The 27,890-nt window shown below is 46.8% G+C and overlaps 1 protein-coding gene across 1 annotated transcript in view; it reads right to left on the bottom strand.

Moving 5' to 3' along the window:
• Nucleotides 1-27,890, bottom strand: part of HSD17B4 (hydroxysteroid 17-beta dehydrogenase 4) — a 1,724,715-nt gene that overhangs the window by 1,394,166 nt on the left and 302,659 nt on the right. Inside the window, exon 5 of the mRNA XM_069625564.1 lies at nucleotides 792-813. Coding sequence (XP_069481665.1) covers nucleotides 792-813 — 22 coding nt within the window. The remainder of the gene's footprint in view (nucleotides 1-791; nucleotides 814-27,890) is intronic.

Genomic DNA, 27,890 nt, shown 5'->3' with positions numbered 1-27,890 from the left:
ATAGTTCCAGAGTTGTAAAGATGGCAAATTGTCTGTTCTAATTTTCTGAAAATCATTTTCATTTATATTTTAAGCTTGAAAACAGAAACCGACATGCTGGTGCATCAAAACACAGCTGTGCCTTAACATTAAACCTGTCTGAGTACACTACAAGGCAAATACATAAACTTGTCTGAATAATGACAGTGGCATGCAAAAAAAAGAAACCTGGTTACTTATTGGGTATTCATTTGGGAACCGATGGGCTGAGTCGGACAGCCAAGTGTTATGGTTTAATTATAAAGCAATTGCATCGATAGCGGCCATATCAAACCTCAAAACGTGCAGTCTAAGTGCATCTGCATGCACTTTGCATCAAAATCACTGAAAAACCCCTCTTAAAATCTTCACCAATAATCTAGTAGTTAACCCCCATGAAAAATAAATATTACAGGTGCCTAAAAAGCAAAGGCTTCAAGTGTAATTTCCAACATTATTTTATTGCAATGTTCTGCTTAAAAATGTACAAAGAAAGTTCTGTTTGCAATCAAATAGTGAAAAATGTTAGGGAAAAACAATTCTATTTACCGACTGCAAACAGATTAGAAAAAGTGGCAAAATCAACTTGCCGATTTAAAAAAATAAGCCAATATTAGAAACTAAGTTGGCCCAAGATGGGCAAAGAACACATTCATCATATATGTTTGAGTGAAATCTCAATTCTTACCATAATCTAAACATTGACAACCAAAACAATATTAAATTGCAAATAATTGTAGTGAATTGAAACAAAATAAAACTTGATTACTTACCCAGCATTGTTTATGAGGATATCTGCAAAAAGAAAACATAGGATTCTATTTAAAATTGCTGCATTGTAAAATAGTAGCAATCTCAAACCTTTTGTGAACATGGAGCCGTTTAATACACACTTTAATTTTACATTGTTCAGTATTTATTTGTTTAATTAGGCCTACCCCATTTAACAATAGATATTTTTAAGATGACCTTTTCCAAGCCATTCGGGGTAGTTTGAATATCGATTCGGGTCTCTGAAGATCTTCCAAAAAATACTTATGCAACATGGCTGAAAGTTTAGATGTCGTTTTTACTTATTGCTAATTAAATACTTTTCTATTCTTCATTCAAGTGAAAAATATTGTACGTCCACCAATACAGTATGATGCTACCTATACTCTGTAGGAAAGACATTTTGTTCAAGGCGCAATCTTTGACATTTTTCATTAAAGGATAGTCAGATTTGCAGTGATCACCCAGTAATACAAACCATCGATAATGTAAAGTAAAGCATACAGTATATTTCGATATGCTGTTCAACCACAACCTCATTATAATATTGGTGTGTGTCGTCTTCTTCCTACAATGTGCGGTTATCTCCATGCTCTTGGGCACACACAGAAAATGAAACAAGTAACATAGAAGGATGCATTGACTAGCTCACAGCAGAATACATTTTACAGTCTAGAATGCATCTGTAAATAACATCAAAGTAAAATCAAGCAATAATCCCATTTTTTAAATATTTTTAAATTAATTCAAATCTCTACGCCCCAGGCATAACCATTTCTGCAAACCATTGTGCCACTGATGGCTTTTCACTTAGCGATACACAAAATCCAAATCAGTCATTACAATATTAACAAGTGAAATAAAATCAAACAGACCATTGCAGGGATGCAACTAATCTTTCAATTATCACAATGGGGGTAAAAAGGCTACAACTTAGATGGGAAATGCTCAGCACTGTTGGTACAGCATGTTAAGTAGCCAAATATTATTACATGCATAAGGATCTTGTGACAATGTCACGCTAAGTCAGTCTGTACTTTATTTCTGTCTCCAACATACCAAACATGTAATATTGCATTCATCAAAACTCAATTAATTCACAAATTCCAATATATTGAAGAGTCCAATTTATTGATCACAGATTGATGTTCAAAATTGGTTCCAATACAGATCAAAATAACATAACAGCCAGCACATGCTTCAACCTACACAGGTCTTCAAGGCCAATAACGTGGGTTGTTCTCTGTGTAACTACTTTGTACCTGAAGGACCAATTGTACTGAGGCCATTCTATTTTACTTCTTGGAGTATAATTATCCCTCAAGAGTATATGAATCCCCTGTGAAATGCTATATGAAGGTGAGTATAATAATATCAGGATACCACCAAAACAACAAATGTCTTCTATTAGCAATGGTATATTATGCCGAGTCAAGTGTTGGCCTTGTATGGCACCTCGGGTAATGTGTATTGAAGGAGCAAATTCCATAGACATATCATTGATAATGTGTGGGTGTATACACCCTGGCCATAATTGGCCCTCGAATTGTGTTATGCGTGGTAGTTAATATTTTTAATTGAAAATACTTTGGGACTCATTAAGAGTCCCGCAGTGTGGGCAAACATTGTTGTAATGCAGTGGTAACAAAGTTACCATTGCACCACCACCACATTACTGCACCGCTGAACTACAGTTTAGGAGGCAAGGTGGAGGAAAAACCTCCAGCTGAATGCTGTAGATAACTTCTCTGCCTTACCACCAAATAAATGGCAAAAATCAGCAGAATTACTACTAGCAGTAATTCATCCAAAATCCCCATGGAGTCCTATACACCCCAATGAATGGGGACCAACATCGCCTGCCACCACTTGTAATCCAGCAGTAATTCTGCCGGACCAAGTGATGGTAACAGTAAATCCGTTTGGTGGTATTTCAGTGGATTTACTGTCAAAATACCCCCAAACTTGTAATGAAGCCCTTTCACTTCTCAAATTATTTCTCCTGTTTTGTTAAGAATCAATTATCAATATTTACAAAGTGAGAAAGTTAGGAAAATTGGCATCTCATAGATTCAGTAAACACACACTTGTTAAGTATGATGATGACTCCTTGTGTATCGCGAACATGTTTGGTCATTTTGTGTGAATTTTCGCCAATGAAATCAAGTGTGCATGGAAGTCAACTTGTCACTTTTCATCTGTACATTTTATTACAAATGATTCAGCTTTAAAAAGAATACCTCCCATAAATATTAACTGTGGTAACAAAGTTTGATATTCTCTACCATTTCTAACTACTTATTCTGCCTTCACCTTTCACACTTAACCATTTCAACAGATGACATATTGACATATCTCATACACCTTTTTCTAGAGCACCCTCACCTATAAAACATAGTTGCTTTGTTACATGGCCATAGGCAGGTGGGTAACTGATATGAAATTTGAAGTATCCTAATGAGTCCAAAGAGGACCTACCAAGGTGTCATCAGTACTCTTTTCAGGCATTCAAAATGTTGGCCAACACAGGTGGGATGAACATATTTTTATTGCCTATTTGGAAAAAGTTCAAATGCAGATTTAAATCTGCTATAACCTGGTTAAATATACAAATAGTGAGAAGCTGAAAGTAAAGTGATGAAGTATGCCGAAGGGATGTATTTCTAGTCAGGATCCTCTGGGGGGTAAGTGGAAAGGGGTGGAAGGCACTAACAAAGAAATATACTACAAAAACAGCATCAGAACAAGTCAAGCCGATGGTCGGGAGTGGAAATTGAAGATTCCTTTTTAAGCTAAAAATATTCTTCCCAGAGATCTTTTATTTACTTGTTCCCACAATGACTCTTACCGCCATGCAAGATGTTGTATTATAGGACTGGCAAATAGGTGTGTTCATGTCTGATTTATGGAACTTTGACGTGGTGGGAGATGCACGTGGTATGTATAGGACAGAAGTGAGAAGAGATTGTAGTATTGGGTGAGCTGGATGGGATCAACAGTTTCCATTCTTTTACTGGCTTTAAATGTTGGTTGCGGCTTTAATATTTGTCAATCTTTCTGTCAATAACATATGTGATTACCTGCTGATAAAAACATAATGAAAGTGGCAATAGCACCAGTAGGCCCAAATAATTTCATTCCTAAATACACAACTGTGATGGCTTTACCCTAAAATGCCAGCATTTTCTCCTTTAAAGACACACACTCAGACAAGGTAATGAGAACATGAACACAGAGCACAGAGGGGTGATAAGACCAGAAGAGCACAGCGTCTATAAGGTGACTTATGGATGCAGATGAAACACCATGTACTGAGAGTGTATGGGAAATGGGACCATAAGACTCTGAGAGGAGTAAGGCGAGCAGAAGATTGCACAGAGGCAACTAAGAGTAGAGAAACACGGTAAAGAAAGGCAACACGGTACAGAAAGGTATACAAACATTAAATGGAGCAGTGCAATACAGATTGTGATGAGAGCAGAAGAACACAGTACAAATGGGGTGAAAAATACATGAACTGGTGGCGTGGCCGACCAGGGACGCATGAAGCTGCTTCTTCCGTGACCTCCAAAGCCCGTGCCCAATGGATGCTCCTATGGCCCTCAATATGCTATAAAAGTTAGATTTTTCTTCACCACCCTGTATGGGAAGCCCTTGGGCACAAGCATTTGTAGATACGGATAGTGCCTACCGGTTGGTTGTAATCGGAGGACTTATGCAGCTCGAAATATAAAATGGCGTAGATGGCACAGATCAGCTCAATCAGCGAAGTGAAAGGGGACAGCTGGTGAGATTGATACAGCAGCTCAGTGGCCAAGGAGCAACCCCGGTAAGTGGCAGAGAGGTGTGGGGAGCGTGTTTGAGGGTAATTCCCCAGTGGAAGGAGGGTCCAGATTGGACAAAAGCTGGAGGCATGGGACTTCGGCAAGAGGGGTAGCCGATGCAGGAGACGCCATAGAAGATCGGAGCAAACAGCGCCTAAGCTTTCTGCGCAGTCCCGTGGGCTCCCCCGGCGGTCAGTGATCGAGGACAACGAGGTGGCTGGTGGAGAAGGAGGCCGGCCTCTGCCGGAGACGCAGCAGACAGGCTCCCTCGGCTGGACGGTTGGAGCCGAGTTGATGGTTGCTCAAATGTGGGTGTGTGTGTCAAAGGGGAAAGGATGCTGCAGGTCCTCGTGGGGCCAAGGAGCGGAATAGGAAAATGTGTGATCTTCATACTCCAGTTCAAATTCTTCTTCACAGTACTTGTATTGGAGCTATATGGAAAGCAATTCATATTTTAAGGGCTGCTGGTCAGGTATAACATATTAGGTTGGTTGACCTTACTATAAAAGACATTGGCATTGGTTGGCAACAGGTAAGGAGAGTTTGGCTTGGGGAAAGAGGGAGGGGCTAGCAAAGCGGAGGTATACCATAAATAAATACCATACCAATACTGTGTTTTCAGGGAATGGTCGTCCCTAATCCCATTACAGGCTCCCTCTCTGATGAGAGTACTATTGTATTGTGGACACACCGCCCTGGCCCCATGGGAAAGGTCTCCCTCTAGGGGAGAAGGGTCGACATCCACAGATTTGTCAGTTGCCAAACACCATAACTAATCAAATAAGTTCAACTAAACCTGTCGACAACCTTATGAACCTGAACCCCAAATACCACCCATCCAAGTTCCTCACCGCGGGACCCTACTGTCATTCCGGTGCCTAGGGGTCAGTTACCCAAGCCCCTGCCCAATTTACCCCCACCCACCTCCCAAGACTGACTACATTTTCTCATAATCCATCCCCGCCCCCTATATCCTACTCCAAGAACTTAAAATCAATTTGCCCACTCTAATACCTCCCTCCCACTCCTAGGTAACTTCCACAGCACCTCTACAAACCCCACCTAATACTTAAAACCTAAACCTCCCCACCCCGTTCCCTGAATTAACTAGTAGCAGCTTAGAACAGAATCCAGTTCCCAGTCTTTTGAAGGAATCGTCGGGAGGTGTTTGCCTCTCCCTCATCTTCTGGGATATGGACAGCCTCTCCTCCATCCTTCCTTCTTTTCATGGCACTATGAAGGATAGTTTTTCACAGGGGGCTGAGACACATCTTTTTGGCAGGCGATTGGGAGAAGGAGTAAATCCTTTCCACAACAATACTTTTCTACCATTGGGTGTACAAAGAGAAGGGCAGCAATTCTGATCGCTCAGAAAATTCACCAAACAAACTATTTTTAAGGATCCAGAGCAGTGCTAATTGGTTCTTAAGGGTCTCGTCAAAGGTTGGGTATATACGCTGTCTCCTCCTCCGCTCCTAATGAGTAGCAAGATCACTACATAAGTGCACTCCTAGGAAAGTAAGTGGGCTCTGTGAGGCACATGTAGTAATAGGAGGTGATTTTAATTACATAATAGACCCGGTGGTTGATAAAACTCCCCCCCCCCTGACCCCCAAAGAGAATGATAATAGACTTTGACAGGAATTGGCAAGGCTTCTCAGGTAGGTAGGTAGGTAATGTTTATTTGTAAAGCGCCTATACACAGGCAGTGTTTCAGAGCGCTCAAGGAGGGGGGGGGGAGGGGACAACAGAAAAAAACATTCAGAGCCCTTGAATTTCTGAATGATACAAGTCTGCCCAGGCAGAGTATGTGCATATAATACAATTAACAGTGTAGTTAACAGCAATGATTCTGCAGTTTTTTGCAAGAGCACAGAGACGCCATCATGCAAGGAGGGGAGACAGGGAAGAATAGATAGATCTTCAAGGCATGGTACGTTCAGATTGTGCAAGTGCACAGACGGTACAGGAGAGGCGGGGGAAACAAGTGCAGGGGGAAACTAATTCAAGTGGGTAAGTGCTGATAGATGCCATTCTCATGGGTCATTGACCAAGTGCAGTAGCAATGAGTCAAGTGCATGCCCTGAGGCAAGTGCAAGAGGACTGGCGACGGTGCCAGGGACCTGTGAGACTCTGAGGTACACCCAGCGGCCAGTCGGCATGCTGTGTGGAAAAGGAGGGAGAGAGGGATAGAGCAGAGAGAGAGGTTAGCAGGGTATAGAGAGATAGAAGGAAGAGAAGAGGAAGGTTTTAAGGAGTTTCTGGAAATTAAGGATATCAGGCTCAAGGCAGAGGACAGCAGGGAAGCTATTCCAGAAGCAGGCCCCTGCTGAGGATAAAGATCTCCCTCCAAATCTCTGCTTAGAGAACCGGCTCACTCGCAGAAGGTTGGAGGTAGATGAGCGGAGGGATTGGGAGGGACAGTATTTAGGAAGGCATTGTTGTAGATAGGTGGGTCCCAGGCCCCAGAAAGCCTTGTGGACAATGCAGAGGGTCTTGAACTTGATCCTTGCAGCTACGGGGAGCCAGTGGAGGGATTTCAGCGCCAGAGAGATGCTGTCCCTGGGCTTGAGGCCAATGATTAAGTCTTGCGGTTCTGTTCTGGAGTAGTTACAGAGGGGGCAAGACAGAGGCAAGCAGGCTGAGAAAGAGGCCTTTGCAGTAGTCCAGCCATGAGAGAACCAGGGCTCTGGAGATAGTGAGCCTCTGGGGGAAGGCAAGAAAAGGAAGAGTGCCTCTGAAGAGGTACAACTGGTAGTTGGACTTTTTAGAGATGTCCGAAATGTGAAAGGAGAAGGAGAGAGTGGAGTCAAAGGTTGTTTTCCTCTAAGGTGGGTGCAGGCGCAGGGCCAAGGGAGGCCATCCAGAGAGAGAGTGGGAAAGCGGGAGCAATGTCCCAATGCAAACAATCTCAGCTTTACTGGTGTTGAGGCACAGGACGTTTGCAGAGCACCATGACTGAATTGCAGACAGTCAAATATGAGCGAGGTAGAGGAGGTTGCTGAGGGTAGCCCGAAGGAGAGTTGCGAGTCATCTGCATAACACTGGAAGTTAGAGGTGAAATTGGCCATCACACGTGCCAGGGGAGCCATGTAGACATTGAAGAACCAGGGGATAGGTTAGAACCCTGGGGAATGCTGCAGGTTGAAAGAGTTATAGCAGAGGAAAGGACTCACCTGGGATGGGCGGTCGGAAAAGAAGGAGGTTAACCACACTAGAGCCTGACCTGTGATTCCCAGGGTGTCACAGAGACGCGCGATCAGGATGTTGCGGTTTACCGTGTCAAAGGCTGAGGAGAGGTCAAGAAGAATGAGGACAGAGGGAGTGTCAGTGTCCAGATTTGAGAGCAGGTCTTCAGGGAATTAGGGTTGACAGAAACGTGGTGTTTTTCTTTTTTTTTTTTAGGTAGGGGAAAAGGGATTATAAACACTTTTTGGTGGTGCACAGTGGCTTTTCATGGATTGATATGATCACAGTGTCTGTGACGTTGGTTCCTATGGTATTCTCAGTGGAAATAGGTCTCTTATCAACTGGATCATGCGCCAGTTCTCTTGCGAGTTCAGGCAGACATGCTATTGAAGAAGGCAAGGGGGCAGTGTCATTTAAATGAGTTGGTGCTTCGAGATATTTCGATAAGAGCGCATATGGAGAAGGTGATTCAAAGGTATGGTGCAATGGATTGGAGAGTTATAAGATGCCAAAAATGGTGGTAGTTAAGGGGGAATTTTTAGGGAAGATCATATAGATGCACTCTGGGAAATAAAAAAATACAATCCATTACATTAAGCATAGACGCACTACAAATACTTGAGTTCATGGCAACAAACAAGCTTGTTTTACTATGTTGGTTTAGTTTAATAGTGTGAAAGGCAACATTTTACGTGCACCCCTCACCCGCCTCACCCTTCCAAAGTCCCTTAACCAATTCTATGAACATGTCAGGTCAAGAGGCAGCTCATGCAGGTGCCTCATTAATGATTCCTATAGGATTCAATGAGAGCTGAGATTTTCCTATAGAATCCAGAGGGTCTGAGAGGTTTTCCTCATCCATTGGAAGAAAAGAGTGCCGATCAAAACTTAAGGCTCAACAGCTTTGCTGGTGGCGCATAATAAAAGAAATTCATATACATTTTTTTTAAAAGTATTCTTTCTGCAGATTACAGGCATTTGCAATACTGAACTAGTAGACCTGATTATCTGCTAAAAATCAAGTAGTTGGGGCTTCAGCTAATCTCCATTAAGGCAGAGACACATGATTTTGTAAACTTTAACAAATTCAGGGGTAAAGAAACAAGGAGAATTGTTGCTAATAACCTCATCTAGTATGGGGTTAAAAGGAATGAGGCCACAATGACAGTATAATTGTCCGGCAGAAGGACACACAAATATTAGAAAGTGCAAACACAATTATTACTCTGTTGGTGAACAATCAAAGCGGAAGTTGCCAGAAGTGAGAATGGGGAATGTCTGCTTTGATAGGAGAGTGAAACTGGCTAAGTAGGCCAAACTCTGCAGTGGAGGACAGAGGCCTGACCACTACCAGAAGGTTCCTGCAGCCAGGGGAATTAATTTCAAGATGCAAAATACTATCTATGAAAAACATTCACTTGCCCATGGCGCAATTAACACAGTACACAATATGAGGTTAGAGCAGTGATGCAGACCCACTGCTGAACATTGCAGTTTTGAATTTCAGATGTCTGGAATCTCACAGAGATGCAGCTTCAAGTTCGACACCTGTGTTTTATAAATTTGTAAGTGCTTCCCTTTTGAGGTTGAAGTTCTATGAAATAAACAACTTGGAGTATATGTTATAATATTTAGGAATGGGTTGCAGTTTTCTGCCCTCCTTTACTGTTTTCTATGTACTTACACTATCAGAAATGTCCCTGGACCTAGTATGATAGCAACAGATGTTTGTCTCTTCCCCCCTTCCTTTATTTTTCCCCCCTTCCAGCACTATCTGAAATGTCGTCAGGCCTAGTACGATAGGCGCTTGTTTGGTTCATCTCCCTCCTTTCTCCTTCTCCATCTCCATCTCCGTCTCTCACCTCTGTTAATCTCCACCTAGTACAGTAGTCGCCTGTCTGTGTCCAATTTCCTTCCAATCTGTGTTTTAGATCTTTTACTATCTAAAATGTCGTCAGGCCGAGTACGATAGTTAATTTCACTTTCTTGTTGTTCATGGCCTGTAAGAATGTCATTGTATTTTCCCTTGTTCCCTCCATTGCCTTGAAGCACTTTGAAACACATTGTCTATAGGTGCTATATATAATATCATATCATTTTACTCACCAGGAGTTTATCTTTCACCAGTGGCTAGTCACAAGTGCAAATGTATGGTCAACTACAGAAAAGCCAAGATCACCTCTGCCTGCACCTATAAAGATATGGAATAGCACAAATTCTAAAGGTTATCCCGACACATCTTGCCATTTCAGACGTCCCTTACAATCCCATGAAGGTCCTGCAGCAAAAACAAAGCTTTCCTCTGCCTTCAACACCAAGGGATCGGCTCACTTTCCTCAATCAGGTGGAAGCTATCATGACCATTCTGATTGGCTTCTAGAAGTTCATGTGACAATTCCTTTCTTCCTTGTGTCCACCAGGCATTCAGCACTGGAGTTTGCAGCAAAGGGAGTAGATGGCTACTCCCAAATATGGTTTGTTAAGGTCAGACAGGGCTTAGGGACAGGTGCAACCAGCATAAAGCAGCCTAGGACTGTGGCATCCTTCAGAGAAGGGCACATTTTCAAAAAAAGATGGAGTCTTCTGGTAAACCCTGCTTGACCCACTATGACCAAGTTGAAAAGGCCAAGGTCCAAATCACTGCTTCAATTGCATCCCCCGCAACCCGTTCTACCCTTCGTCTCACTCAAGGAACACCACTTCCTCCTCCATCTCATCCGAGTGCCCCCTGACACTACCCCCATCTTACCCGGGTGGTGATCACTGAAACATGTCACATGACGCTGTCAATCTTGCAACCTTGCACACTGCTACCTTTTCTTACTTCCCTTAGCTATTTAAGAACAGGAGTTGTTTTGCCGTTATGATCCACAAGGCCAATTAATTCACCCTTTTGCTCAACAATAACTTTCTTGACGCTCCTTTCAGCACATCTCTGCTCAACATCTTGCACCAACCAATTTTACCATCATCCAAATCCACACCAGTCCCCTACTACTGCCTTTACAGAGTCTTGACTTCCAGCTCAAATCTTTTCCAAGCAGTATCTATAAAGCATGTCAACCTCCCCAACATGACCAAGGCGCAAAAACTCCAGCTGGACCCGTTCTTTCGTACAATTCTCTGATCACACTTCAAAACTTGCCATCTCATAATCGAGGCAATTCACTAAATCTTAATTCCTCTGCCCTCTCTCTCACCCTATTGCCACTCTTTTAATCTACACTCAATGCTGATCCTCCACTCAATAAACCCCTTACTTCTAGAAATCACAAAATAATGTTCAAATCCAACTAAAAAACCCTACTTTGAGCAAGTTGGGGCCTCTCTGCAAGCTCCCTCTCCACCGCTTAGACTAGACTGAACTGGTATGTCCGGAGTACAGTTCCGTGTCAAGTACTAGCTGAACAACAAAACCCTGCTCACTACTTCATTCTCGCCTGCATGCCCAAACACGGATGTCTGAAGCAACAGAATAGAGGAAGGCCACTGTGTGCCTCAAAACCACTCTTCATCAATCGCTGCTTGCTCTCACTACTGCTCAAGATTCGGCCTAGTCCAACTACTTAACTAACAATGTTCCAACCTTCCAGGCTATATATGATAGCCCAGTCCATGTGTGACCCAACCAACCCCCTCAACTACACTTTTCTGCTCCTCGCTCTCAGCCAACTACTTTACCCTCTACTTCTCCTCTAAAAGGTCTAAGATAAGGCAGACTCTACCTGCCTTCTTCTCCCTTCTCTCCACTACCTCCTACAAACATCCTCTCCTCATTATCAAACTAGCCATCAACAACCTCAGCTGAGCCTACAGCTATATGCTGATCTGCAAATCCTTTTTTTTTTTTTTTGTAACTAGAGGGAAATGCCCTTGAAGTGTCAGAGCAGAGGGCTGTAGAGAACAAGATACACAAGTGGGTTCGCTCTGACAATTGGATTTAAAGGGGGTACTCTTTTTTTATAGTACACATTAAGTTATTTAGTCATGTCACACGTATTCAATCATGTGTGAAACCTAAACACAAATAGACTTAAAGATTCACATGTAATAGAGTTGCATTTTTTAATTATGCATTTCAACATGGAACAATTAGTATTCAAAAAATTTTTTTGTTTTTCATCTTTGCATTTAAATTTGTAATTTCAAAGAAGTTTTTTTTTTTTAAAAAAACAAATATAATTCCATTTAAGTGCTTTGGAATTAAATAGTGACCACCACCTATTAGTGACAAAGATGAAAAACAAAAAAATTTTTTGAATACTAATTGTTCCATGTTGAAATGCATAATTAAAAAATGCAACTCTATTACATGTGAATCTTTAAGTCTATTTGTGTTTAGGTTTCACACATGATTGAATACGTGTGACATGACTAAATAACTTAATGTGTACTATAAAAAAAAAAAGAGTACCCCCTTTAAATCCAATTGTCAGAGCGAACCCACTTGTGTATCTTGATCTGCAAATCCTGCCTGTGATCCTACTGACATATTTGCACCACAAACAATGGAAATGCTCTGAGCTGCTCTCACCTCTTTCTCCTCGTCAAAAATTCCACTTACTCTGGTACCTTCCTAGCCAGCTTCAAGGTGGGCATCCGCATATCCTAAAGTACCCCGCCTCGGACAGCAAGATCCCAACCAAACTCTCTCTCTGTCCTAGTTATTTGAAAATTCTTCAATGTGTAGTCTTTATCTGTACCGCTGCCTACAAGGAGGCAAATGTAAAAACTTTGGCCCACTGCTTGCATTTACCTTTATTTTTTTTTTTTAACCATTTTATTTAATAATTTGAAGTAGAACAACAAATTCTTCTTGATCTCTCTACTGCTGTGGACGTAGTCGATAATTCCACCCTCCTTCTAATCTTGCTTGGGGTCGTATCGGCCAGATCACTCCTTGATAGTTTACTGGAACCTACCATCAATGTGCCCTTTCTGGTTCAGGTCCCACTAGAATCTGCTCTTTTTTCCCTCCCCTTGCTCAGAAAACTCACCTCCTCCTTTGACTTCTCATATCATTTTCCCATGATTTACTACGTTGCCCAAAGTGCAACCCCTAAATCTGAAATTGCCTTTTTCCCAGCCTCCAATGCCAGAAGTCTGCTCTCCTCTTCTAGATCCTTTCTACACCCTCCTTACCTAACCGCCGGAGGTTCACAGTGTTATCTTTGATACAGAGCTGAGACTTCAGGGCATAATCCCCACTGTTAAGGCTGCCAAACTTATCTGAGTGAGCATCCACAAAATACAACCTCATCTCACCTTCACTCTATCAAAACACTCATGACCACCCTGGATCTCAGACTGGATCACTGCTACAGTACCAGACCTCCACCACTACTCCTTTGCTCCTCCAAACAAAGTACTGAACTTTGTTATCTATGCGAGGTAAAACATCCCAGGATGCCCACCCACCTCCACGCATTAATTGCTCACTATTTTATGTTCCATTTTATAGTTTAAATTTATGGTTAGGCTAGCAAATCAACCTCTGACCTCGCTTCCATGGCACAATTGATCCACCCACTAGTCAAACCAACCCACTCAATGCGCAAGCCATCATTAACCTAACCGCCCTCCATCCACTATATAGTTCCTCGTGGCTCTGGATCACTGCGATGTTCTAACCGAAAAATGTAAGGACATTAGAATAGTAAAAGGCTTAAAGATCTCCCTTCAGAAGCACTTATTCCAGGAGAGAGTCGGAGTTTTATGTTGCTATCTGCAGCCCACAACTAAAGTCCTAAGTTGAATTCATAATATATATTTATGTAATTATTGTAATTACTGAAGACACAATTCCGACTTGTGCTGGTGTCATTTACTGGCCAACTGCTTCTAAAAAAACATTCAGTTTATTTTATTTATCGACTATGTCATGACTATGTAAATCACACCGCAATGGGACTGATCCATCCAGCAATATGGCTTTTGTACTGTGATTCTTGGTAAAACACTTTTCATTCTCGATACATAAAAGACACATTAATCAATGGCCTTTTCTGTGGCTTGTGTACACCGTGTGACTGTTTTACCATCCAAGTTGAAAGACGATTTGTGGCTGCTGGCTAAACAAGAGAATGTGTTTGTGATCGCAATTTGAGGGATGACGGTGTCTGCCTGTGAACTATAAGATTAATGCAAGTGGGAGAGCGCATGATACCCCAGTGCAGGAGAGCCATACCCAGTTGAAAGCAGACAGCATATTTCAGATCTATGAGGTTTCCCCACATGCAGTCTTCACCGAAGCCCGTTTCCTCGATTCCGGGTTCAGCGCTGCAGAGAAGGAACAAGGTACTTACTTACCTGTAACTATTGTTCTCCAGCATGGATTCACATGCTCATGAATATTCCCCATCGTAAGGCCGGGCATCCTTGGTAAAAGAAAAAAAATAGTTTCACTTTCACTTACAAACTGTATTTCTCCTCTAAACCAATCACTGCGCTCTGGGTCATACTGCCCCCAGCCAGTGACTGCCCTCTCCCTAAGCCCCTCCTCTGGCAGCCATCTTCAGATTTGGTAAGCACGTAAAGTGGCAGTATGACCAAGAAGAGACGCAGAGGGGTAGGCGGGAGGATTCGCATGTGAATCCATACCAGGCCCATGCTGGAGAACCATAGTTACAGGTAAGTAACTAGTTCCTTCTCCAGCATGGGGTCTAGCATGGATTCACATGCTCATGAATAAAGTATACATACCAGTACAACATTACACAACCAAAGGCAGGGTGTAAGGCTCAACAGAAGCAATTACTCTTACCTCCGGAACAGGCTCATCTCAAGCGAACACGCTGCGTAGCACTGCTTGGCCGACTCTAGAGTCCTCGCTGGAATCTCTGTCAATGCATTAGAATCTCGTGAAGGTGTGCGTGGACCTCCATGAAGCAGCCCTGCAGATGTCCAGCAGGGGCACACCGATCGCTCTGGTGGAATGGGCTCTCGGACGGCCAGGCAGCGGTCGGTTCGCCAGCCGATGACAGTGCGTGATGCAGCCAGAGAGCCACCTTGAGATGCAAGCCTTGGACAAGGCCTTCCCATGGTTAACAGGACCAAAGTTCAAGAACAGTTGAGACGTCTTCCGAAAACTTAGTGCGTGCCACATTGAACTTCAGAGCACAAGCAACGTCCAACGAGTGCAAGGTCCTTTCAGCTGGTGACAAAGGATTCATAAAAAAAACACAGGTAACACCAAAGGCTTGTTGAGGTGGAATTCCGATTGAACCTTTGGCATGAAGGAGGGGTGCGTCAGCAGCACCGCTCTCGATTAGTGGAAAGTCAAATATGGCTGTTTGAAGGATAGGGCCTGGATCTTACCCACCCTCCCGGCAGAGGTGATGGCCACGAAAGCAGTCTTCCATGAGAGGAAGGAGAGGGGCCTGATGCATAGGCTCGAAGGGGGTTCCCATGAGCCTCGTCAGCACCACGTTGAGTTCCCATGCCAGGGCAGGAGCCTTCACCAGCGGGTTAAGATCAAAACAGTCCTTTGAGGAGCTCCTTGACGAGACGGTGGGACCACAGAAGATCTTCCTGGAGACCTGGTGTAGCGGGAGATAGCCGCCAGATGCACCTTGATAAAGGCGTGCACCAGCCCCGCCTTGGCCAAGGACAACAAGTATGAAAGAATCTGCGGGCCCGTGACCCTCAGAGGGTTGATCTTCTGCGACCGGCACCACGCAACGAAACGCATCCCCTTGTGACCATAGCACTTGAGAGTTGATGACGCTCTGGCCTTGGCAAGGTCCTCCATGCAGTCTGCCGGCAACTCGTATCATCCAAACTCTAGGGCTGCAGGAACCAAACCCTCAGGTTCAGAGATCCTGGGCGGGGATGCAGGATTGCGCCTCCTTCTCTGGTGAGCAGATCCGCAACCACTGACAGCTTGACTGTGGGCGATACCGACAGGCTGAGAAGGTCCGGGTACCAAATCTGCCTCGGCCACGCCAGGGCAATGAGTATCATCCTGCATCGGCACTGTTTGAGTTGACTGATGACTCGCAGCAGGAGAAGCAACAGGGGAAATGTGTACAGGAACAGGCCGTCCCATGGGAAGGAGAACACGTCCCCCATGCTCCTCGGCTGATGGAACCTGCTGGCAAAAGTCTGGCGTTTGGAGTTCGCTGCCGTCGCAAACAGATCAGGGGTCTGCCCTACTTGACGAAGATGCTGACCACCTGATCCTGCCAACGTTCCCATTCGTGGAAGGAGGGCAACTCCCTGCTAGGGGAGTCTGCGATGGTGTTCTTGACTCCCGCCAGGTGAAAGGGGAAGAGGAACATCCCTTGGTCGACGGCGCAGTGCCCCCGTTTCCTGATGTCGAACATCTTCTGGTGTTGTACATGAAGATCCTCACCACCTTGCCCTTCAGGGACGGAAGAAAAAGACTTGAGGGCCCAAAACACTGCCCGCAGCCCCAGGATATTGATGTGGAGATCTTTCTCCTCTGGCAGCCACAGGTCTCTGCCGTGCAAACGTCTGGTGTGGGCTCCCCAGCCCTCCGGGGAAGCATCCGTGGTGAGAGTCTCCTGGTATGGGGAGTTTTGAAACCCTGTGACGCGAGCAATGTTGGAGTGTACACCCCACGACCGCACCGCTCAACGGAGCTCCTTGTCCAGAAGGATCTTGTCCGTGAAGCTGCAGGACACTTGTACCCAGCAGCCATCCAGGAACTCCTGAAGAGGACGCATCCGCAGCCTGCAGATATGGATAAGGTAGATGCAAGACGACATGCCGAGCAGCAACTTGATGGTCTGCACCCTAGTGGTCTTCAGTGACAACAACCGTTGCACTTTCCCCAGTACGGCCGCTATCCTCTCCTCCGAGGGCGACGCTAGGCAGGGGACCGTGTAGAGCCTGGCTCCTAGGAACAGTGCGTTCTGCGATGGTGTCAAGTAGGACTTCGGATAATTTATGGAGAACCCCAGATCCGTCAGCCACTGGACGGTTGTCTGTGTGTTTGACGGCTACCTCTTGAGCTGGCCAGGATGAGGAAGTCTTTGAGATACGGGTACACAGGTATACCTCGTAGACATAGATGGGCCTCAACCGGTGCCAGACACTTCGTGAACACCCTGGGAGCTGACTTTAGGCCGAAAGGGAGGGCCTTGAACTGGTAGTGCCTTCCCTACACCGCGAAGCATAGGGACTTTCGATGCTTCCTGTGAATGGGGTCATGGAAGTAGGCGTCCTCCAGATCTAGCGATGTCAAGAAGTCTCCTTCCTCCAGCTGGCCGAGCACGTGCTGCAACAGGACCATCCTGAATTTTTGGGACTTGAATTTGTTGAGACGCTGCAGGTCTAGGATGGGCCTCAAGCCCCCTGTCTTTTTTTTACTAAGAAGTATCTGGAGTAGATGCCGGAGCCCCGGAGTCGTCTTGGAACTAGCTCTATCGTCCCCTTCTTTAGCATGGCCCATACCTACTGCAGGAGCTGAGGGATGTGCTGCTCCTGCCTGGTCACCAGAGGGACCAGCAGACACTTTTGCTGAAACTCCAGGGTATGTCCGTGGGCAAGAGCGTCCAGCACCCATATGTCGGTGGAGATCTTCTCCCACTCGTTGACGAACACAGTCAGCCAACATCCCACTGGGGTGCATGGGTGTGGGCCTGACGTCCCGGCAGGCTCAGTCCTGCTTCTGCGCCTGCGTTCCACCTTTGGGGTGACGACAGCGCTGACCACCTCCACGGAAAGCCTTGGACCGGCCTCTATAGGCCTCCTGGGTTGTGGACCGGGGGGCTAGGGGGGGGCTGACGGTACAACGAGGAGCCTCAAACAAAATCTCTCATCCATCTTCCTGACTTTCCTCCGGAGAAGCTAAAAGAAGAGCAATGATGTTGGAGTACCCAGGGCACGAGCCGTCTCCGTATCTGTATTGATGGCCTGCAAGAAGTCGACGACAGCTTTCCCGAAGAGCTTATCCCTGTTGAAGGGCATGTCCAGTATCCTCATCTGGACCTCCTGGCGGAGGCTGGTGGCCTTCAGCCAGCCTTGACGCCGGAGGCAGACACTGTTCCCCATCTGTCGGAAACCGGTATCGGCGATGTCCAGGGTCACTGATGGCATGGTCCGAAGCCACCTCCCCCTCCTAGAGGAGTGTGATCGCCTCCACCCGCTTGTCGATGGGCAGGAACTCCAGAATCGGGGCCAGTTTGTACCACAGTTCCCTGTCGTACCTGGCCAGGATCGCCAGTGCATTCGCCGTTTTTACGGTCGCTGCGCGGAGTAGATGACCTTTCTCCCCATGGCGTCCAACTTCTTCCTCTCGCTGTCCGGAGGGACTGAGGACGATGACGAGGGGGTCAGACGATCTCTTCCTCGCAGCCGTCGACACCACTGAGTCTGGCAACGGTTGCTACCATAGGCACTTGGGTGCAGACTCCGGCACTCAGTACTTTTTCTCTAGCCTACACTGCTTGGAAGGGGCCTGGCAGGATTCTTTAATAGGGCCAGGCCTTCCTCCCACACATCATCCAACAGGGGCACCGCCATGATGGTCTTCCTCTTGGCCTCGGGCCTCTGGTATAGGAAGCCTTCCTTTTTGGTCTCCTCAGTTGTCAGCTAGAAGAGCTCGAAAGCTCTGGCGACCATGGCATGAAACGACCCCACATCATCCGGTGGGGATACCCGGCTGCAGCGATCCACCCGCCGTGATGTCGTTGTGGCTGTGTCTGTCCCTATGTCTGGGTCCTTTGGGGTGTGTTGGGGGGGCTAGGGGAGGACCTTCCACGGTTGTGGATATTGATAAAGGGGTGTTGGATGGCCTTCCTTTTTACCAGAGGCTTATCCAGGGCCGCTGGGGCATGCAGCTGCCTTCAGGGTGCGTTGGGGAGGGGCGGGGGGTGACCTGCCAGGGTTGTGGATATTGATGAAGGGGTGTTGGATGGCGCTTCCTTTTCGCCGAAGGCTGATCCGGGGCCACTGGGGTTGGGGCATGCAGCTGTCATGGCCACAGGCACCAGAACACAAAAACCACACCATCTAGTAATGGGGGCAATGGGTTACTTGACTCACTTATGTCCCTTTGGGACCCATAAACACAGGGGCCCTGGCTGCACTCAGTCCTGGTGCCTTTGGTGCCAGGCTCATATAGAGAGATGTGAGCAGGAACTATTTCAGTGCAGGAGTGCTTTTATTTTACAAGAACTTTACAGGAGCGGAAAGCCTTTATTCCAGAGAACATTCTCCTGTGCGGACTCCTCGGGTGTGGCAGGCAGGCTGAACCTTGTGGGCGTGGCTTCAGAAGCTCAGCTATATAAACTCCTCCATCCTTAAGGCCGGTGCTTCGCGTTACTGTGCACTTGCGTGCAACGTGACGCTCACTGCCGCTTGGACCAGTTTACTTACCTTTGAAACCAGGCGTTCTCCTGCAAACTCACCTCCAGGAAACTGGTGCTTCATCTCCTGACATCCAGTGATCTTGATCCCCGACGCTGCAGCACCGCACTCTGCATCCACGAACTCAGACCCTGTGAAGAAGAAGAAGAAAGACAAGGTTACAACATCCGTCCTAGGGCCGCGCCGCATTTGAACCCCATGCACCCCCTAGTTAACAATTTACCAGCTACTGTACCGCTGCAGCTCCGTTCCTCATTCCCTCCGGCTGCCGCCTCGAGCTCTGCAGCTTCTGCCGGGCTGGCAAAATCACCTGCAAGGGAAGGAAGCAAAAGAGCAAACATCAAAAGTGGAATGGACAGCAATACAAGACAACGAACTTTACAATACAACAAAAACCGACGAGGAAAGACAAAGGCAAACAGGAACACTTACCTGAAGTATAGTGGCTTAGTCGCAGCAGGACTGGACTACCACGTGCAAGGGACCAGTGAAGGAACTCGGTCCAGATCAAACAAGTGCCCCTGCCAGAAGCAGCAGGACGGATTGCTCGCCAAAACTAATCAACAGGTGAGCTTCCCAGAGACAGCGCATCCCACGGGTACCACAGTTTGCGAGAAGGGGTCTGGAAGGGGATAAGGTGCACAAGCTGGCATACTCACGCCCCCTATTCTCCACGCAGTAGCAGTCCCGAGCAGCATCACCTATTACCACCAGTCACCACGTAAGCACGGAGGGCGAAGTCAGACCAGAGCGACCTCCCCCTGGGAGGGCTGCAACCGTGCCAAAACGCCTCCGCAGAGACCAGGTGAGCATAACAGCAGCATCCTTTTTTGGATTTCTGACACCGCATGTAGGGTCAGAAGGATGTCCAGGGATACATTTCTCAGCAGAGTCAGGGCAGTTGGCCTACTAGGCCCTGCGCTGTTGCCAGCATTTCTGCTGTTGTCGTCCTCCTTGTGGACCGTGTATACTGAATACTGACTCCCGGTCAGCGGAAGAAATATCCATGTCTTAGGGTACAGCCTGTGGCTGGCCTGGGACCTCATGCACCCCCCCTTTTGCACCCTGAGGGGTAAGAAACAGGCTCAGAGCCAGCATCCTCTTTTCCGTTGTCTTTGCCACTGCCCCAGCGGAGGCCTCCTGTCTTGGGGGTAAGGACAACCTGGGCGCAGTCAAGGCTACCTTCACAGGGTCAGCCCCTTTGGCCTTCAAGAGAGTTGCCGCCACCATTTCAATCGTCGACAACAATTTTTCCTGTGCCGCCAGGGCCTTCTTGGGCAGGAGATGGAGGCAGACCGAGATTGATGACGCCCTGCCCATCGCAGGAACCGCTTGTGCAGCGACCCCGACGGAAACAGACTTGCAACGATTGGCATCTTCTTGGGCCCCCAAGGATGGTACGCCCTCAAAGGACTTCGAATCCCGCTCCTCGGACCGGCCGGTCCTGGGTGAGGCATGACCCTGCTTCAGGCATGGGGCAGGGTCCTTGGCGCATTGCCACGCCTGCCGTCTACTGTGGCGATCCTTCATCGTTCTCTTGGAGAACCTAAGGCAGATCTAGCAACCCCCTTCTTTGTGATCTGGGTGAAGACAGAAGAGGCATTGAAGGTGTTTGTCCTACACAAACATGTTCCGCAGTACGCATCTGGAGCAGAGCTTGAAGAGGGAACTTCCCTCCTTCTCCGTCATGGCCAGAGATGTGGAGTAGGCCTGATGGCCTTCTGGAAACTTTGATGAAAACTCGATGATCGTTGCCCTTGAGGGGCGCTGGAATTCACTGACAAATGGATCCCCACTTGTCTGTCGAGGGAGAGAAGAGCACAGGCCCTTATTTGACAATAGAACCTTTCCCGTTAAAAAACACGAAAACTGTAGAATAGCTCACGGAGCAAAACTCGAGGACTCCCAACACTTGAACGTGCGGTACAAATCTGAAGATGGCCAGAAGATTCCAGCGAGAATTCCAGAGTCATCCAAGCAGTGCTACGCAACCTGCTTTCTTGAGGTGAGCGTGTTCCTGAGGTAAGAGTAATTGCTTCTGTTGAGCCTTGCCACCTGCCCATGGTGGTGCAATGTTGTACTGCTATGCATTCTTTATTCATGAGCATGTGAATCCATGCCAAACCTCATGCTGGAGCAGGAACGAGTTACTTACCTGTAACTATTGTTCTCCAGCATGGGTCTGGCATGGATTCACATGCAAACCCTCCCGCCTACCCCTCTGTGGCTCTTCTTGGTCATACTGCCACTTTACGTGCTTACCAAATCTGAAGATGGCTGCCAGAGGAGGGGTTTAGGGAGAGGGTAGTCACTTGCTGGGGACAGTATGACCCAGAGCACAGTGATTGGTTTTGAGGAGTAATACAGTTTGTAGGGGGCGCTGTTGTGCACCGTACAAGATGGCCGCTTAATCTGCGAGCTCCGTGGCTGGCAGAATCCTTACACGAAAATCCTGCGCTGGTGCATTATTTCGGGGAATCCAACCGAAGCGATTTTGCAGCGGAGGACCCAAGGACCATCCGGTCCATATCAGAAGCAGAATCGGCACCGCGAAACCAGGGAACGAAAACACACATAGCCGCAGCCCTCCACCAACGGCCGGAGAGCCGCACGCCAATGCTCGTAGCAACGAAACTACGAGCGTAGGAGAAAGTAAGCAGACCGGTACCGTGATTGGGGAAACAGCCCATTAATCCTGAGAAGTCCCGACGTCAGACAGGCATTCATGTTCGTACAGCCCAGGAGCGGGACATCGGGTGGGAGGAGTGCGAGAGCTGGTGCTCCGAACTATGGATAAGATGCGTTGCGGCCTGCAGGGACGCATAGCCCGGGGCAGACCGGGCCCCCTGCGACACAGACCAGCATCCATCAGAAGAGACAGGACGAGCCCCCCACCGTGGTGACGGACTGCCCCCCCCTACCTCCCCCACACAAATATCCGTTGCGAAAACACGAAAAGGCAGCACCGAGGTGATCCCCCCCCCCAGGACCCCTCAGCGAGACTTCAGCACCTGGGGTTGAGGCGCGGCGCAACACCCGAGTTTGAGTGCTACGCTCCCCCGACAACAAAAGATAGAAGCATACCGAACTCGGCAACTATACTACTGTACGTGGGGAGCAAATATTACACCCCCCCAATTAATCAACGCATCAATTAACGCAAAACTACATAGTAAAGCAAGAGTCAGTGAGTGCCTTACAGTAAAAACACCACAGGTGCTCTGGGGGTAATATAATCCAAAAAACAGAGACAGTGCGAAACATCCTGGGGGGGCACCTGCTGAATTAGACGGTGGACGGACCAGCGATCCATAGACTGTCGCAGAGCACCGGGCACAACGTTGTAAACCATATCCCTTGACCTCCACCAGTAAGACCGGGAGCAAACACACCAGCCCTATGATAGAGATACCCCTCAGATACGGGCCATCGTTAAAGAAACGCTGCACTGCGCTCTATACCACCCCACAGCATTAGGACACAAGAAGGATCCAAGACTAATACACAAGATAGATGAGAGGCACAAAAAACAAAAAGCGAGGCCCCATGGATGCGTTTGCAAACACCTCTGCAGGGGCGCCAGATCAGATTCTGCCCAGACACCCTCCCAGAGGGACCCACCTCCGGGCCCATCGGAACAAAACAGGACCCCGTATATGGCAGCTATGGAGAAAGGCTTCCTGGCGATCAACTGCAAACTAGATGACATATGCGAGAACATTACGTCCAACCGGGGGGATATTAGAAAGGTCAACTTTATAGTTGCTGAAGCTGAAGAAAGAGTATCGACCCTGGAAGATACATCCGCCGTACAAGACAAAACAATAGAACAAATCCAGAAAGCTATCAAAGCTATCCAAAATAAGTGTTAAGACTTGGAATCCCGCTCACGCCGAAATAATATAAGGGTGGTTGGAGTGGCACAGAACTCTTGCGCCTTCACCCAAACCGGGCGCACCACCACAAACTATTATAGCAAGAATACTAAATTACAGAGACCGGCATCTCATACTTAAAATGGCACGGGAACAGGCACCACTGTCCTTCGACTCCAATATTATTCACATTTACCCAGATTTCACATCATGAGTCCAGGCTTTGAGGCGCTCCTTTGACGCAATAAAAAAAGCACTCAGAGAAAGGAAGGTAGTTTATACAATGCTATACCCGGCTAAACTACGAATACAATATAATGGCAAGACAATTCTTTGAAACACCTGAAGATGCCAGGACATATATGGAACAGCACATCCCGGCAGCCCAGAACGGCTCCTGACACTCCGATATTACAGGTCCAGATACAGAAACAAACTTTGAATGTTAAGCGCACCAACAAGCTAAGCAAGCGTCAGCCACGACTCTGGAATAGAAAGCGGGCAATACACCCCCCCCCCCCACACTTTGCAATGTTACAACTGGTTCATAGGGATACACTGCCCGATTAGGGGGATGGTGAGGGAAGAGGGGGGGGGGGAGAAGAACAATGGGCCTGTTGCCTAGTTAAAGCTGGTCCTATAATGCAATGTACACCCGCACCAAGGTACTCAATCGAAAGTTCCAGCCCAAGAGTTGAGTTCACAGTTAAAATTGTTTGTTACAAAATAAAAAAAACAAGTTTACTTCAAGCAAATTATAAAAAGCTGACAAGGCAAAACCTGAAGGTCTTATATTCGTACAATGCAGACAATGAATATATCCTGAAGTTCAGAATAAATGGACACTCAAGATAAAATAAGGAGCACAAGGCTCATGTCCTGGAACATTAGAGGCCTATCCAATCCAATCAAAACCAGGAAGATCATGACCTACGCCGCTAGCCATCGCATAGACATCCTCTTTTTGCAGGAAACTCATGCAACGGAAAAGGTGATAACATCCCTCAGTCACACATGGGGTCAGCAGGTGATCACCACGGATTACTCATCACAATCCAGAGGAACAGCGATAATTATCCACCGAAGGTTAGGCTTCACAGTAACTAAAACTAAAACTAAATGCGATCTTGAAGGCAGATACGTGATAGTCTGGGGAACATTCCACGGACAGGACGTGATACTCCTCAACACCTATGGACCCAACGTGGACAACCTGGAATTTTACCAACAGATTCTGACGTCAATATTACCTGTAGGAGAGGAGAAAATAATCTGGGGTGGGACTTCAATACCATCCTAGACCCCGAGATGGACAGAACCACCACGGGCAATCGGAAGGAGACGAAGGCAGCAGTAACCATCAAGCAGGCCATGCGCCTACTGCCACTATCTGATACGTGGAGAGCGCTCCACCCACACAAAAAGGAGGACACATTCCACTCATACGTGCATGGATCGAGCTCCCGCATAGACTACTTGTTATGTTCCACAGACTGTATCCAAAACACTAAAGAATGTACCATATTGCCCTGTACCCTCTCAGACCATTCCCCAGTTATTTTAGACATTCTACTAGACCCTACACCACGGGCCCCTCGAATGTGGAGGATGCCACTGCGAATCCTACAAGAGGAGGAACTGGTGGAAACACTCCATATGGAAATAGCAGTCTTTTTTGAGCGAAATGAAGGTTCCGTACAATCTTTCACTACAGTATGGGAAACATTTAAAGCATTGCTGAGAGGTCTACTGATCGCCACGGTACATGGTAAACTGCAAGAAATCCGAACAAATCTGACCCACGCTGAAACCCACATAAAAGAAGCTGAAGAAGCATACACCAAAGCCCTGGGACAAAGCGCACTGGACCTCCTACGTGAATCCACAGAAACAAGCTAGCAGACCAAGAGGTGCATTACATGATACGCCCAGTCAGAGCCAGGAGGTATGGTGAGGGCAACAAATCAGGAAAACTCCTGGCCAACCTAATCAGGTCGGAAATGGACCAAGGGCAAATAACCAACATCGTAGACGAACGAACAGGGAGTAACCCTCACGAACCAGAAGGAGATCAATGGAGTCTTCCTCAGGTACTACAAGGAACTATACCGGAACAAAGACCAGAGAACACTGGAGGAGCTACAGCAACACCTGGACTCCTACCCGCTCCCGTGACTCACTGAGGAAGACAAATTAGTCCTAGACATAGCGCTCTCTGAAGAAGACATAACACAAGCCATTAAAGACCTGAAGATGGTCAAAGCACCAGGTGCAGACGGCATCACAGCAGACTTTTACAAAACATTTATTCCGGAACTAGCACCAAGAATCTTGAAAGTTTGGGAAGAAGTCGCTAGAGAAGGGAGCATTACCACCGACTTTGCGAGAGGCCATAATCTCGGTCCTGCTGAAACCGCACAAACCACCCCACGACTCCTGCTCCTAAAGGTCCTTATTCCTCATTAATGTGGATGCAAAGATCATAGCCAAAGCCATTGCCAACATATTGAACCCATAAATGAATAAATTAATCCACCCGGACCAATCCGGTTTCATCCCATCTCGCTCCACAGCTCTGAATCTCCGTAGATTCTTTGCAATTTCATCGCAAATGGATCCCCAGAAAAAAACCGGTTGCAGTAACCCTTGATGCCGAAAAGACATTTGATTCCATCGCTTGGCGATTCATGTACGCCATCCTACAAAAAAAATGGGATTTGGCCCAGGATTTATCAGAAACATACAGACGCTATATTGTAACTCCAGCGCTAAAGTCAGAACTAACTCGACCATCTCCGACACCTTCGAGCTGCAAAGAGGAACGAGACTAGGGTGCCCCCTGTCCCTGCTAATATTTGCGCTTACAATAGAGGGTATGGCAGCTTTTCTACAAACCTAGCACGCCTGGAGGGGAATACGCATCATGGGTAAACCTCAATTGATCTCATTATACGCAGATGATACCACGCTATATATTAGAGACCCGGAAACACACCTTCCCCCGATCATGAATGACATTGCGGAATTCACAACGCCAACTGGATACAAAATAAATCCGAGCAAATCCGAAATAAATACCTCTAACCAAAGCCGTCTCACAAACAGAATCGATGATTCAGTTCCACTGGTCACCCACCACCGCTAGATATCTGAGAATTATTTTGGCAACGGATAAAAGCACATTATAATTGAATAATTATGGTCCACTACAGACACAAATAGAGACCAAACTTAACCTCTGGGCGAAACTTCCGCTGTCCATGTATGGCCGGATATCATTATTAAAAATGGTCAGCGTCCCCAAATTGTTATATCTCTTTAGTGGAATACCCATATGGCCAGGCCGTAAATTCCTCGAGAACCTACAGAGGAGCAGCACGCACTTCGCATGGGGTGGAGGCACGCCCAGGGCCAGCTGGACCAAGTTATGTGAGCATTATGACACAGGGGGCCTGGCGGCACCAGACTACCTGCTCTACTACTATGCAGCACAAGCCCAGTTTGCCAGATTCTGGTTCCAAGGCACTGAAAAATATGCTCATATACACGCTGAAGAGTTTGCTGCTGCCCAGAACGACCTACGAGGCATGATATTCACGAGAGTCAAAGAAGAGAAGACTAATGCGGACCCAGTGTCAACTATGGTACGAGCGTGGATGCAATCCTGAAAAAGAGTCCAATGCGACACACCCTACCGGCCACACACCCCGTTGTGGTCTTATCCCGATCTTGAACCAACCCTAGACTGCACTATACAGAACCGTTGGGATCCGGAGCGGGGAGCCAGGCTGGGGGACCTTTTCCCCGAGGGACAATTCATCACAATGCCAGAGCTATAAGAAAGAACAGGTAAAGGCCTGATCCCAACACTACAGTTTCAGCGGCTGAAAGCGGCTTGCAAAAAACTCTGGCCATCATTCCCGGCACAGCCCCAGATACACCAGTTCCTCACAGATGTGCTTACAACAGAAGGGTTCAACAGTGGCGTCTCTGAAATATACAAACAAATACAAGCACATACCTCCTCAGTCAACACAATGAAAACCAAGTGGGAGAAAGTACTGGACACTCAAATCAGTGAACATCAATGGACACACTACTGCAGACATACTAAGACTATCTCTATCAACACTAACTTCCGTCTAATACAATACACGATCCTGAACCAACTGCACATCACCCCCAAAAAAAGGGCCAAATTCGACCTCACCAAGCAACCAGAGTGCCCCAAATGCGGAACAACAGAAGCAGACGCAATACACAGGGTTGAGGTGGCAGAGAAAGTGAGCGACATATTGAAGATCCACATACCAGCAACCCCACAAAAATACTTATTTGGAGATATTGTAAAGGTGTCCACTAAGATACGCAGACTGTTCGCAGTGGCAGGAGCGGTAGCCAAGAGACAAATACCCCTGAAATGGAAATGTACCTCCTCCCCCACACTCCAAGCATGGCTCGGACAGCTGGCCATCATGCATGAAAGTGAAGAGATGTATGTGCAAGAAGTACAGTCCCACTCCAGACCCAAGGACATATGGGCCCCACTAAGAGTATATTTACAAGCCCAAGAATCAAGCTCTGATGAGGAGGACAACTAGAAAGACTTTATTGATAAAGAGTTGTAGAAACTTTTCATTAGCAATACCACTTATGTTAGTACTGTTTTGCTAAATCTATAACGATATTTCGTCTGCTTATTTCTCAGATACCATGTCAGAATTATATAAAGATTTAAAAAAAAAAAAAAGAAATACAGTTTGTAAGTAAAAGTGAAACTGTTTTTTCTTTTACTGAGGATTCCCGGCCTGACAGGGAATATTCATGAGCATGTGAATCCATGCCAGACCCCTTGCTGGAGAAAGATCTTATTCCTGCA

Source organism: Ambystoma mexicanum, chromosome 6p (genome assembly GCF_040938575.1).
Source record: "Ambystoma mexicanum isolate Mex_15411 chromosome 6p, UKY_AmexF1_1, whole genome shotgun sequence".
Classification (NCBI taxonomy): domain Eukaryota; kingdom Metazoa; phylum Chordata; class Amphibia; order Caudata; family Ambystomatidae; genus Ambystoma; species Ambystoma mexicanum.
The sequence above is the reverse complement of the archived record's forward strand: the minus strand, read 5'-3'. Positions and strand labels throughout refer to the sequence as shown.